At 37.7% G+C, this 14,158-nt stretch overlaps 1 protein-coding gene across 2 annotated transcripts in view; it reads left to right on the top strand.

Moving 5' to 3' along the window:
- ZDHHC17 (zDHHC palmitoyltransferase 17) overlaps positions 1 to 14,158 on the top strand; it is a 95,970-nt gene that overhangs the window by 29,968 nt on the left and 51,844 nt on the right. Inside the window, exons 2-3 of one of the 2 annotated variants that reach the window (XM_075551252.1) lie at positions 3,127 to 3,230; positions 10,800 to 10,922. In XM_075551252.1, the coding sequence (XP_075407367.1) occupies positions 3,127 to 3,230; positions 10,800 to 10,922 (227 nt within the window). Of the gene's footprint in view, positions 1 to 3,123; positions 3,231 to 10,799; positions 10,923 to 14,158 lie in introns of both variants that reach the window. The other variant, XM_075551251.1, reaches the window with a different exon arrangement.

Genomic DNA, 14,158 nt, shown 5'->3' with positions numbered 1-14,158 from the left:
CTGACAACATGTCCAAAGTATATGTAAGATGAAGTCTTGCCATCCTTACCTCTAGGGAGCATTCTGGCCATCCTTCTTCCAAGACAGAGCAGTTTGTCCTTCTCGCAGGCCATGGTACTCTCAGTGTTCCAAGCATTCTGGCCATCCTCATTCCAAGACAGAGCAGTTTGTCCTTCTCGCAGGCCATGGTACTCTCAGTGTTTGTCAGCCCTGCAATCCACGGTCATGGATGCTTCTTTGGTCTTCCTTATTTTATATCCAACCTTCACTTGCAGATGAGGCAATTGAAAATACTATGGTACACCATACCTTCAAGGAAAAGAAAGATGGTGTCATAGATCACACTGGTGATCTACTTCCAAAAATAGCCAGTGAAACCTTGTGTATTAACCATGGACTAATCTGTAGCCAACCATTGGGATGATGTGTTTTGTTTTTGTCTGTCTCTGAGGATACCTTGAATTGGGCTGACTTAACTGCAGCTAACAGCAACAACATTTAGCAGAGCTGCCTCGCTGTCTCTTATTAACCTCTTGCTTCAAAGCTCTCCATATGAAGGAATTTAAGAATAAGAGAATACAATTTTAAAAAGAATGATACTCATGGTTTCTTTTAGGATTCCTATTGGTGCTGCTGACACAAAAATACCACAAATGGGCAACTTGAAAGAACAAAGAACAATAATTTAGCTTCTTAAACTTTAGGACATTAGAAATTCCAGTTCAGGTTAGGGAGGCCCTTCTTTGCCTAGCTCTGCTTCTATTAGCAGCTGCCAGCAATCATGAGGGTTCCAAGCTTGTAGATGTGGCTGCCGTATTGTTTACCTTCATATGCTATGTATCTGTCGATTCATCTTTTTATGCAGAAGTGGTTTGATTTAAGACGCACCATACTTTAATTAACCTAAGAAAAATAAAAACTCTATTTCCAAATAGGATTATATTCCCAAATTTTATGGAGGTTAGGACTTCAGTACATATTTTTTGAGTCACAATTCAGTTTATAATAAGAATTGTACTGTTTATTTGGGAACTATGATGCATTGAACTACTAAGTGTAAGGTCAGCATTTCAAAACTACCAGCTGCTCCTTGGGAAAAAGATGAGGCTTTACTACCTTGAAGATTTACAGTCTCTTTGGACCTCTACTTAAATCTTAGCTCCATTCAAAACGGCTTGTTTTAATAATGTGGCAATGTGTGATAACCCTGACACAGTTGCCGAAGACAGAAGGGGTACATAAGCAAATGTGAAGAAAGCTGATGGCGCCTGTGTGTTAAATGATATAGTGTCTGGGGTCTTAAAAGCCTGAAGTTTTTAACAAGCTGTCCTCTAGCAGGGAAGCAACAAAGCCCACATGGAAGAAGCACACCAGCCTGTGTGATCATGAGGTGTCAATAGGAATAGATTTCAGAGGTTCAGAAACAAACAATCAAATTGTCGTGAAGCGCAGAGACAAAGTGGAGACCCAAAACCCACCTGTAATTTAATTATATAGTCCCTCAGAGAAGGGCCACATGGAAGGGATGGTATATTCTGGGTGCAGAACAGCACTGATGAAACACATACCTATCTTCTAGTTCTCTTTTTCTTTTTTAACAGTAAACACAAACTTTTTATTAGAATTTAATTGAACTTAAACTCCATAGGGGGAAAAATCACACATTTGAATAGATGATATCACTGAAAACTCCTGATTAACATTAAATGGGTCCTCAACATGAATGTAGCAATCATACATTTTCCTAGTAAATGAAATCTTTTTCTATTTTTTAAAAGATAGTTTTATTGGGGGCTCATACAACTCTTATCTCAATCCATACATCAGTTGAATCAGGCATGTTTGTACGTATGTTGCCTTCATTCTTTTCTGTATGTTTACTTTCCATTGAATCCTTGGTATCAGCTCTTTTTTTATCCCCCCCATCCTCTAGTTCTTTAATATTACCTCCCCTTATTAGTATGTTTTTAGTTTTACCTCATTCATTTTGTTAGACCTGCATATGTTCATTTATATAATTAAGACCATTCAATGCATGAAATCCAAGATTGATAAACCCTTCAGAAATAGTAGTTATTCCCGGAGAGTAAGGGAAGAGAGGTGGGTGAAAGGGTGGGGGGGGGGTAAGAGACCGATAGCAATGATGCCTATAACCCTACTTGAGGGGAACGAATAACAGAATTGTAGTTGAATGGATATGTTGGATGGGGCACAATATGACCAAATAAATAAATGTGTGTGTGTGTGTGTGTGTGTGTGTGTGTGTGTGTGTGTGTGTGTAAAAGGTTCCTGGGGGGTTAGGTAGGGGAGGGAAGGGATAAAGAGAAGCTGATATCAAAGAGTTCAAGAAGAAAGAAAATGTTTTGAAAGTGATGGTGGCAGGATTTGTACAATTATTGTTGATCTATTTGAATTATAGATTGTTAATATCTGTAAGAGCTCCCAATAAAATGATTTTTTAAAAAAGGTTTACCGTCTCAGACACCCACAAGGCTAGTTCAACTGTGTCCTCTAGGGTCACTATCAATCAACACAGTAGCAGTGAGTTGGGGTGATGTAAGGAGTATGTGTTATACAAATGATTAAGACACTTGACTGCTAACCAAAAGGTTGGAGGTTTGAGTCTGCCAAGAAGGAAGTACCTTTAAAGAAAGACGTGTCAATCTACTTTTACAAAACCACTCACTGAATGTTCTACACTGACACATAGATAGTGTCACCATGATTTGGGATTGGCTTGACATCAGTTGGAACTGGAAAGTCAGTGCATGTGATGAAGGTTTTGAAAGAGTGGTAGAACTAGGGGCTATGCAAAAACCATACAAAGAAAGGTCTAATCAGAGTGAGCCTTTATTTAATGAAAAGATAAGAGAATTTTATGGGGGTAAACACGAATTCCATTTACTAGTTTTTCACTTGTTTCTAGTCTTTTCTATTTGGATAGTCTGTATACAGGGTAGAGTTATTTGAACATTCTTTTCTCTAAAAGACTACAAACTTGAAAATAGGGTAAGTCTTATTTCAGTAATGGACATTCTTCCGATTTTACCTAATACCCTGTTATAAAATATTTAAATATTTATGCGCCTCTTTTCTCCTTCTTATCTGGGATTTTCTCTTTAGCAGGAAATCAAACCCCAAAGCCATTATAACCATGGATATGGTGAACCTCTTGGACGAAAAACTCACATTGATGATTACAGCACATGGGACATAGTCAAGGCTACACAGTAAGGTTTTTGTTATGGTTGTTTTCTCCTTAGAGATCTCTGTCTATGCCAAGTGAAATATGAACATATTTTTTCCTCCTGAATAAATATGTCTTAATGGAAAAAAGTAAATATATCACTTAAATAAATTAGTTCCTTTTTTACAAATTAACATCTCTTTCAATTTGCATTTTGTACTTGCTCATATTTTTAGAAATTCGTTAATTTGCCCTAAAGAATATTCAATCACTTGAAAATATATGTACACCCAGTGTGGAAGCTGGATGATTTTTTTCATGTAGACACTCCTGGCTAGGGGTGGAGTCAAACCTGTCAATCAAGTGATAACTTGATGACATCCCCTTGGGGGGTATGGCTTTTGGTATGAGAGTGAGGGACACTGGGAACTGCTTCTCTCTGCCACTTTCCCTTCCTCCTTACTGGGACTCTGTCTGCCTCCATGTGGGCCACTCAATCTGAAGAGACCTGCCAGTGCCATGCTGTGTTTCTACTGTCTTTGGAACCAGACAACTGTGCACCCACCAGCCTGTGATCTTTCTACTTCACAGTTCACCATTCTGCATCACCAGCATGCAGCTATGCGAATCTGAAGAGGGATTTATGAACCAGCATCCAGTCTATAGGCTTGAGTTGGACTGGGCTGTAATGCCATGTTGATATAGAATTATTTCTTGATATAGAATTATTTCTCATACACAGATAGCTTAACACACCCAATATTGCAGATTCTAATATAGTATAGTTAATGTCCTAAATCCCCTTCCCCCACCCCATACTGAGATATCCCAGAACTGTTATGTAATATAATCTTCAAAATGCCAGATTTTAACAGTTTTTGCAGTAGGTCAAGGGACTGGGTAATTTTTAGGCTATTAGAATACAAATTATTTGGAATTTGTAATATTTGCAACTAGAAAGAAAGAAAATAATGTATTTGGTTCATAGGTTCTTTCAGCTTTAAGGATTGTCTTTTCATCATGAGACAGATCCTGGGAACAAAGGTGGACATTTGGGCAAAGCATTCAGAGTCTTTGAAATATATTGAGGCTACATTTTCCAAAACCCCTTGTTGTCCTTGAGGGAAGTTCCCCAATCACCTGAGGAATTCCCTAGAATTTCTTGTGTGGGAATGCTTGAGAGTCTTTTCACCCTCCTAGGAATCTTTCAGTAAAATTCTCTTGGGGGAAATCTATTCTGTGCCTCTCAAAGGAAATATTTTGGGAAGACAAGAGCCTAAACTCCAGTAGCAATTGCATCACCCATGGTTAACGCTCACAATGCCATTACTTAGAATCTTTTTTGGTTCTTCTATCTACTTCAAGAAGAAAGCATGCAGGAATACTGCAATTAGTATAAACAGTGTTTTTTGTCTTGTGGAACTATAAATAATTTTTAATATAAAGAATTTAAGATGCTTTTCAGAAGACAGGCCTGGTGATGTGTTTCTCATCAACTTAGAAACCACTGTGAGCATGACAACTAATAACACTAACAACAGCATGCTTTAGTCATTTTAATATTCATTATGGAGACTAGAATTCTGGAATCCATAACACTACCCAATGTAAACCATATTTCAGAATAAGATGGGTCTAATTAAACCTTGCTTGTTGTTCAGGCCAGTGACCATATCTGTAACAGAAGGAAACACTGCCCAGCCTTTCACCATCCTCACAATCATTTTCATGCTTGAGAACAGAAGAAATTACATAGCATCTTTAGGAAAATGTTCAGAATTTCATTGAATGCCTTGGAATTATATGAATTCTTGTGTGTAGGAAGATTTTCTTTTTCCAGGAAGCAAGTTAAGACCTTCATTACATTTTCAAAGGAATCTCTGATCTTTAATTTATCCAGTGCTGCTATAACAGACATGCCACTTGTGCGGTGCTGTCAGGTCAGGTCCAACTCATAGCAGACTTACGTATAACGGAACAAAACACAGTTCCATCTTATCAAGTAGAAAACTTATAGTTTAGGACACTAGAGATCAGAGAAGCTGGATTATATGAAGAATGTGGCATTAGGATTGCAGGAAGGCTTATTAACAATGTACGATATGCAGATGATGCACCCTTGACAATGAAGCACTTGATGATGAAGATCAAGGATTGTAGCCTTCAATATGGATTATAACTCATTGTAAGGAAGATCAAAATTCTTAAAACTGAACCAATAGGTAACATCATGATAAATGGAGAAAAGGTTGAAGTTGTCAAGGATTTTGTCTTACTTGGATCCACAATCAATGCTCATGGAAGCATCAGTCAAGAGATCAAAAGATGTATTAGGTAAAGATGCTGCATACAACTTCTTTAGAGTATTACTAAGCAAGGATGTGGCTTTCAAGATTAAGGTGCACCTGACCCAAGCCATAGTTTTCTCCATTGCATCATATGCTGTGAAAGTTGGACATTTGATAAGGAAGACCGTAGAAGAATCGATGCATTTGAGCTGTGGTGCTGGAGAAGAATATTGAAAGTACCATGGACTGCCAAAAGGACAAATTAATGTATCTTGGAAGAAGGGAGGCCAGAGTATTCCTTAGAGGCAATGATGCCAGTACTTCGTCTTACATACTCTGGACACATTGTCAGGAGAGACGAGTCCCCGGAGAAGGACATCATGTTTGGTAAAGTGGAAGGGCAGTGAAAAAGAGGAAGGCCCTCAACAAGATGGATTGACACAGTGGCTGCATCACTGGGCTCAGGCATAGAAATGGTTGTGAAGATGGCACAGGACTGTTGTGATATTTCATTTCATTTTGCTGTTCATAGGGTTGCTATGGGTTGGTGCTGACATGATGGCACCTAACAGTAATACCAACAACAAGAGGTTAGAAATGTAAATTTACAGTGCTAGCTCTTGGGGAAAGCTTTTGCTTTTTTTTTTAAACCAAGTGCATATCCTTTTTTTTTCTTAAATCATTTTATTGAGGGCGCATACAACTCTTATCACTATCCATACATACCTCAATTGTGTCAAGCACATTTGTACATTTGTTGCCCTCATCCTCAAATTACTTGCTCTTCACTTAAGCCCTTTGTATCAGCTCATTTTCCCCCTTCCCGTTCGGTTACCCCCTCCCTCATGAATCCTTAATAACGTATAAATTATTATTTTGTCATGTCTTACACTGTCCCCTTCACCCACTTTTCTGTTGTCTGCCCCCCAGGGAGGAGGTTATATGTAGATCCCTGTAATCGGTTCCCCCTTTCTACCCCAGCTTCCCTCTACCTTCCCAGTATCACCACTCTCACCACTGGTCCTGAAGGGACCATCTGTCCTGGATTCTCTGTGTTTCCAATTCCTATCTATACCAGTGTACATCCTCTGGTCTAACCATATTTGTAAGGTAGAATTGGGATCATGATAGTGGTGGGAGGAAGCATTTAAGAGTTAGAGTTAAGTTGTATGTTTCATTGTTGCTACACTGCACGCTGACTGGCTCAGGGGAAAGCTTTTTTCTTGTCTGGCATTTTGAAACTACCATCTACCCCATGGAAGAAGGATAGAGTTTTCATCTCCCAAAAAGAGTTGTAGTGTTAGAAACCCACAGGGGAAGTTCTGTCTTATCCTATAGGGTCATTGTGAGTCGGAACCAACTCGATGGCAGTGAGTTTGGTTGGTTTTATTATTATTAACAATTAAAGTAGTGTAATTAAATATGCTTTATTTTAAATCTTGTTTGAGTATGATACATTGATATAAAATCTTAATTTATTTGATTATTTTAATGATTTTATTTGCTGATAAAAAGATACATTATAAAAATAATTCTCAAAAGGAAGAAGTGTAATGTATGTAGTTATATTTACTGAATTCCAGTGATGACTTTCTGGTCTTATCTTCTAATTAGGCAAGGAATTTCACATACTTAATCCCCGTCTCCACACCCTCTTCCCCAGCCTCCATGCTATACCCCCAAGGAACCACGAATCCAGTTATTAGCTCTATAGATTTACCTGTCATGGATTTCATATACAGGACAACATAAAAAAATAAAATAAAACATATGTAAAACCTCAATTGAAAAGAAAACAAAATATAGATTTTGGGTTTCCACTCTCATCCATAGACTTCTGCAATGCAGGTGTTCACAGTTCAAACCCTGATACCATTCCCTTCTTCACATTAGCATTATATTATTTCCACTCCTTGAAATCACCTAGGCTGGTATGCTTCTATCATATATACTTAGTTCACACCTTACTTAGTTGACTGCTTATTTGAAAACAAGCCTTTAAGACTCTGAATGCTATTCTTTAGGATAGCTGGGCACCAAGTTTCTTCACCACACTTTACTATTGCACCCATCTTTTCAGTGATCTCGTCAAGAGGGAGAGCACCTTTAACATTTTTGTTCAGCTCTTTTACCTCATTTCATCCAGTTGCTTTAGCTGCTTTTCTGCTCAAGAACAACGTTTAGAATCTCTCATGACATCCATTTAGTGCTTTGCTTTGTTCCCTGTCTTTTTAATGACCTTTTATTTTCTTCATGTATGATAATCTTTAATGTCACCCTACAGCTCATATGGTCATCGGACATTAGTGTTCAATACATTTTATGTATTCTCAAGATGGCTTCTAAATTCAAGTAGAATATATTCAAGATAGTAAGTACTATAGTTCTCATGAATTTAGTTTTTCAACTCCAGCTTGAACTTGCATGTCAGCAATTATTGGTCTGTCCAGCAATCAGCAGATGCTCTTTTTCTTAAGCAGATGATATTCTCTGTTTCTCCAGCCTCTCAGCCTATACAGATATAGTTGATTTGATAAGAGATCCATATATGTAAGCATTATTTATGTTTGTGAAAAAAGTATTTGCAATAAATAAAATTGTTGCCCTGAAAAATTCTATCTTGGGATCTCCAACATTGATTCTTTCATCAAGACCATATTTACTAATTACTGATCCTTCCTTTTTGTTTTCACCTTTGATATCCAGTCACTAGTAATTGTCAGTGAATCTTGATTGTGTGTTTCATCAATTTCAGAGTGCAGAAGTTGGTAAAAAAAAAAAAAATCAAGTTCTTTGTCCCTGGCATTAGTGATTGGTGCATAACTTTGAGTAATGTCTTATTAACTGATCTTTGTACTTTAGAATAGACCTTGAAATGTTGATTTTAGAGGAGCCCTGGTGGTGCGGTGGTTAAAGCACTTGGCTGCCAGCTACAAAGGCAGCAGGTTGAGTCACCAACTGCTCCGCAGGAGAGAGGTGTGGCAGTGTTCTCTGATCAAGTTCTGTTTCTCGGCTCTGTATCAGAATTGACCCACTGGCCGTGGTGTTTGGGTTGTGGGTGTGTATTTCTAAGTGATTCGAAATGTTGATTTTAACAGTGAATGAGACACTGCTCCTTTTCATTCTCTGCTTAGTCGTTCATATGAATGTTTGATTCAGAATGGCCAATACCCGTTCATTTTAGCTACCTTGTGCCTGGGACACCTATCTATTTCACTTTTGCTGACTTCCATTTTTCTTAGATTCATACTTTGTAAATTCCATGTTTTGATTATTCTTGTGTATTTTCCCCCTCATTTTGAGTCTTGGCACATCAACAAATGAGTCTTGGCACATCAACAAATGAAGCTTGAAAGTTTTACCCCATTTATCTCATTAAGATCAACTCTTAATTCAAGGAAGCATCTTCTCATCATTATTTTATGTGCTTTCCAAACTGATGGGTTCATTTCCTAGCAATGTGCCAGATAATGTTACACTCATACACAAAGTTTTAAGTGGCCAGTATTTTTACTGTATTTTTAGAAGCAGGTTCCTAGTCTTGCTTCCTACTCTGTCTTGGCTTGGAATCGCTTCAAAACTTATTCATCGTGGATTACTTTGCTATTATTTGAAATACAGAGGCAGTAGCTTCCAGCATCAAAGCCACACACATCCTACTACAATGTAACAAATTAATAGATGAATTATAGCAGTATGTGGACAGGGAACTATCAAGTCCAAATTGTAGTCCGAAGAGAACATGGAATAAGGAATATCATTGTTAAGAGGGTTAGATCTTCGCTGCAGAGAATACTGGAAAGATGCTTGCCTCTGTTTTCTTGGAAGGAGATGCAAAGGAATTTGACTCAGATTATAACAAACTATCAATAACATTACGAAGAATAGGCGTTACAAAATACTTCATTATGCTCATGTGCAACCTGCATGTAGACCAAGAGGTAAATGTCTGAATAGAAAGGGATATGCTGCCTGGCTTAAAATTAGGAACAGTTAGTTTTAGTGTTGTATCTTTTCACTGTAATTACTTGATCCTTATGCTGAACAAGTAATCTGAGATGCTAGACTATCTGAAGAACATGGCATCCGACTGGAAGAAGCCACACTAGCAGTCTGAGAGATGCAGATGATAGAACTTGTTGAAAGTGAGGAAGACTCGAAGCACATACTAATGAAAATAAAAGACTCCTGCCTTCTGTATGAACTACAGTGCAACTTAAAAAACTTTTCATAACCACCACTAAGGCAACAACATGATAAATGGAAAAAATATTGAAGTCAAGGATTTAATTTCATTTTACTTGAATCCACAATCAATGCCTGTAGTAGCAGTAGCCAAGAAATCAAATGGCATATTTATTGGGGAAATCTGCTGTAAAACACTGCTTTAAATTGTCAAAAAGGAAAGTTAGCACGTTGAGGATTAAGTATACTTTACCTAAACCATGGTATTTTCCATTGCCTCAGATGTATGTGAAAGCTGTACAGTGGATAGAAAGAATTGGTACCGGTGAATTGTGGTGTTGGTGAATAATATTGGATATAACATCGACTGCCAAATGAATGAACAAATCTGTCTAATAAGTACAACCAGAATGCTCCTTAAGGAAGGATAACAAGACTTCATGTCACCTATTTTGGGACAGATTAGCTGGAGAGATTAGTCCCTCCTTGGAGAAAGACATGGTGCTTTTTAAAAGTACAGGTGGTCAGTGAAAAAGGGAATCGCACTCTCCATAAATCCTTTTTTTCACACTTGAAAATTTGCCCTAGAACTACCACTGCAGATACTCTCTTACTACCTTCTAATAGTTTATAAGAGTCTTCCTCTATCCTGCTTTTGACCTCCACACACCTTTTTATTGTAGCCTTCAGGAATGTCTAAATTTTCAGTTGAATTATTTGTGATGTGTGTATGCGTCTTTTTAACTCTGTTCCTTGTTTATGTTTTTAATGTATTGAACATTTTATAACTGAATTGTTTGTTGGTTTTTTTGGTAAATTGCTTCAAGTGGTTTATGGAGTGAGGTTTATGGCACTATAAACAAATAAAACAAGCATCTGATAGGTTTTGTTTCTCATATTCTTTTCTTTTTCACCTATTATAGTATTACATTCTTATAAATAAGCTATTTTGTAACCTTAAAATAGTAAAACTGGTTGCTATGTTGCAATTTTACAAATAACATTTTATTTTGAGAAATCAATTTTAATTTCCAGGCATCAAAGTGAAATATTATTTCTTCTGAAAATGTTGACTTTAATTTTTATACTTTTTCGTTAAGTAGTAGTAAGAATGTCATTTTTTCCCTATTCTTTTCAAGATATGGAATATATGAACGCTGCCGAGAATTGGTGGAAGCAGGTTATGATGTTCGGCAACCAGACAAAGAAAATGTTACACTCCTCCATTGGGCTGCCATTAATAACAGAATCGACTTAGTCAAGTATGTGTTTTCTGTATTTTTAAGTACTTACTGATAATTTTTATTACAAAAGTATTAGAAAAGTATACTAATTTCTAAAGGTTGATGCTTTTAAAATGTAGATTTTGTATCTTTCCTTGGGAAGAATTGTTTTTAATAAATACTCAATGCCTCTTATGTACTAGGTATGGTACTAAATGCTTTTCCATGTATATTTAAATTACTCTTCATTCATGGGAGAATTTATGTGAAATATAATTATTGCCATTTTATAATCTGTAAATAGCTAGAATTAAAGCTAGACTACCAACTCAAGAAGTTTGATATGAAGTTTGCTTGCTAAACATAGATTCTGTGGAGAAAAGTAACAGAAGGAAAGAGGGGTTAAAAAAATAATAAAGCCCAAGATACCCCCAAACTTGCTGTTATTGGGTTGATAGTGACGTAGGGGACACCATGTGCTTCAGTGAAGAACTGTTCCTAAGGTTTTCTTGGCTGTCATTACTGACAGGATGCCAGGCTTTCTACAGCAGTGCTTTGTAGATTTGAACTGCCAACATAATGAGCGTTGACATAAATGGGAAAACCATTTGTGTCACTCAGGGACCTAGTAAAGAGAACAGGTAATAATCTTATTTAACTTAGGATGAATATGTATCTACTAAGGGTAAAATTGTTACCCATCATTAATTGTCTGCTTGTTAGTATTAGTAAGAAATAGCTAAGCAAGGTCAGGATGACCGGGAGTCTTTCTTAGTAAACACTTTGGATATAATCTCATAGACTCCTGGCAGATGTGCAGTTCAGTGCGCCATACAGAGTACAGGCAAACGGGATGATAATACCATGAAAGAGGACTTGCCCATAGAGCACTAAAGAAAGATTAACCAGGAGTCACATTTGCTGATGAGGATTAAGGATTGTAGACTCTGGTATGGATTACAACTCAATATGAAGAACACCAGAATTCTCATAACTGGATCAACAAGTAAGTTCATAATTAAATGGAGAAAGGATTAAAGTTTTCACGGAGATCTTGCTCAGATCCACAATCCGCGCTCATGGAAGCAGCAGTCAAGAGAACAAAGGGCACGTCACATGGGGGAAATTGGCTTCATTAGACCTCTTTTGAAAGTAAAAAAGCCAGTGATAGTACTTTAAGGATTAAAGTACACCTGCCTCAAAATAAAGGGAGAAACAAACAAACAAACAAACAAGTAAACCACACCTGACTTATGATCTTTTCATTGCTTCATATCCATGTGAAAGTCGGACAGGAGTAAGGAAGCCAAAGAAGAAACGATGAATTTGAATTATGGTGCTGGTGAAGAATATGGAAAGTGTTGTGGACTGCAGCAGGACAAACAAACTTGTCTTGGAAAAAGTACAGCCAGAATGCTCCCGAGAGGCAAAGATGGTGTGGTAGTTGGATAATTTTTGGTCAACTAGACACTCTTGGCTCAGGGTGGAATAAACCTGTCTATCATCTGTGGCCTTTCATATGAGAGTGAGGGACTCTTTGAACTGCCTGACTCTCTGCCGGCTTAACCTTCCTAACTGGGAGATGTTGACACCCTGCTGCATTTCCTTCCATTGAACCCCACCCACCAGTCTGATCCTTCTGCGTCCTGATTTACCATTCTTCATCACTGGCTTTCTATATGTGAGTCTGAACTGGGACTTATGGACTTGGATTGTGGTATGGGCTAGGATGCCTTCTTGATATAAAGCTCTTACTTATACCTATATAAGTATTACTGAGTTTGTCTCTAGACTAGCAGTTCTCAACCTGTGAGTCACGACCCCTTTGGGAATCGAATGACCCTTTCACAGGGGTCGCCCAATTCACAACAGTAGCAAAATTATAGTTATGAAGTAGCAAGGAAAATAGTTTTATGGTTGGGGGGGGGGGATCACCACAACATGAGGAACTGTATTAAAGGGTTGCGGCATTAGGGAGGTTGAGAACCACTGCTCTAAACAACCTTGCCTAACATAGATGACCAGATTTTGCTGCATGTACTTTGGACATGTTTTCAGGAGGGACCAGCTCCTGAAGAAGGACAATCATACTTGTTAAAGTAGAGGGGCATAAAAAAAAATAAGGGCATTCTTACCAAAAAGCTAGGCAGACACATGGCTACAACATTAGGCTCAAAGAGAACAAAGACTGTGAGGCTAGCACAGGACCTGGCATTGTTTGTTTCTGTGGTGCGTCAGGCGATGCGTCAGAAGCTACTCGATGACGGCGAAAACAACAACTCAGGACTGGCAGTGTTTTATACTGCTGGGCGTAAATAGGGTCACTGTGAGTTGTAAACCTGATGGCACCCCAAAATACAAAAAAACCACAAACCACCTCAAAAGTGTTCTATGATTATCTGTTCAGCCTTTTGAATTATTTTCTGATGTAGCAGTTGCTTCATTTGTTAAAATTATTTAGCTTTTTATGTATTATCACAAATTCTTCTCCGACGCTTAGACATAACTGTAAATCCTTCTCCTCCTTATGTACCTTAAAATTTGTGTTGTCGTCCTACTGACTCATTAGTGCTTATAAAGGTGACTTTACTTGAAAATAGGATCTTTGAATATATTACCAGTTAATATAAGGTCATTGTGGATGATAGTAGGTTCTAATTCAATCGGAGTGACTGTATTAGAATAGAGTAGATACCAGAAGGCAGGGAGGAAAGGTGGCTATGTGATGCTGCAGCGATACGCCAAAGAATGGCTGGACTATCAGAAGTTAGAGAACATGAAACTTAGGCTCTGTCTGTCCCGTCTTTGAAGAGATGATGAGTGTGAATTTGGACTACTGCGTTCAAAATTGTGAGAAAGTAGATTTCCTTTCTTATCAGCTAGTCACACACAATATTTTGTTATGGCAACCCTAGGAAACTAATAATACCCTTGTGTAAATTGTACAAGATAATTCTTTAATTCCCTTTTCAGTTGAGTGGATGGAATCATTCCTGGTTTCTTAACTTTCTGCTATTTGCTCTTTTTTTTTTTCTACCCCGCTATTTGTTCTTTAGGTCTATTAAAACCTTTGTTTTCAGATTTTCCTTTGCCAGCATCTGGGAAAACTCTCATTGTTGGTCCTTGCTTGCTGGGTCTTAGCTTTTCTTCTTCTTTGATTTGCTTCCTGATTTTGGTAGAGCACATTTTATGAGAGCTTTCTGAGAAAGAGTGACTTTGAAGGAATGTTTGGAAATTTTGTAGGTTTGAACATGTGAAGAGCCCCTCCAAAAACA

The sequence above is a fragment of the Tenrec ecaudatus genome, chromosome 6 (genome assembly GCF_050624435.1).
Source record: "Tenrec ecaudatus isolate mTenEca1 chromosome 6, mTenEca1.hap1, whole genome shotgun sequence".
Classification (NCBI taxonomy): Eukaryota; Metazoa; Chordata; class Mammalia; order Afrosoricida; family Tenrecidae; genus Tenrec; species Tenrec ecaudatus.
The sequence above is the reverse complement of the archived record's forward strand: the minus strand, read 5'-3'. Positions and strand labels throughout refer to the sequence as shown.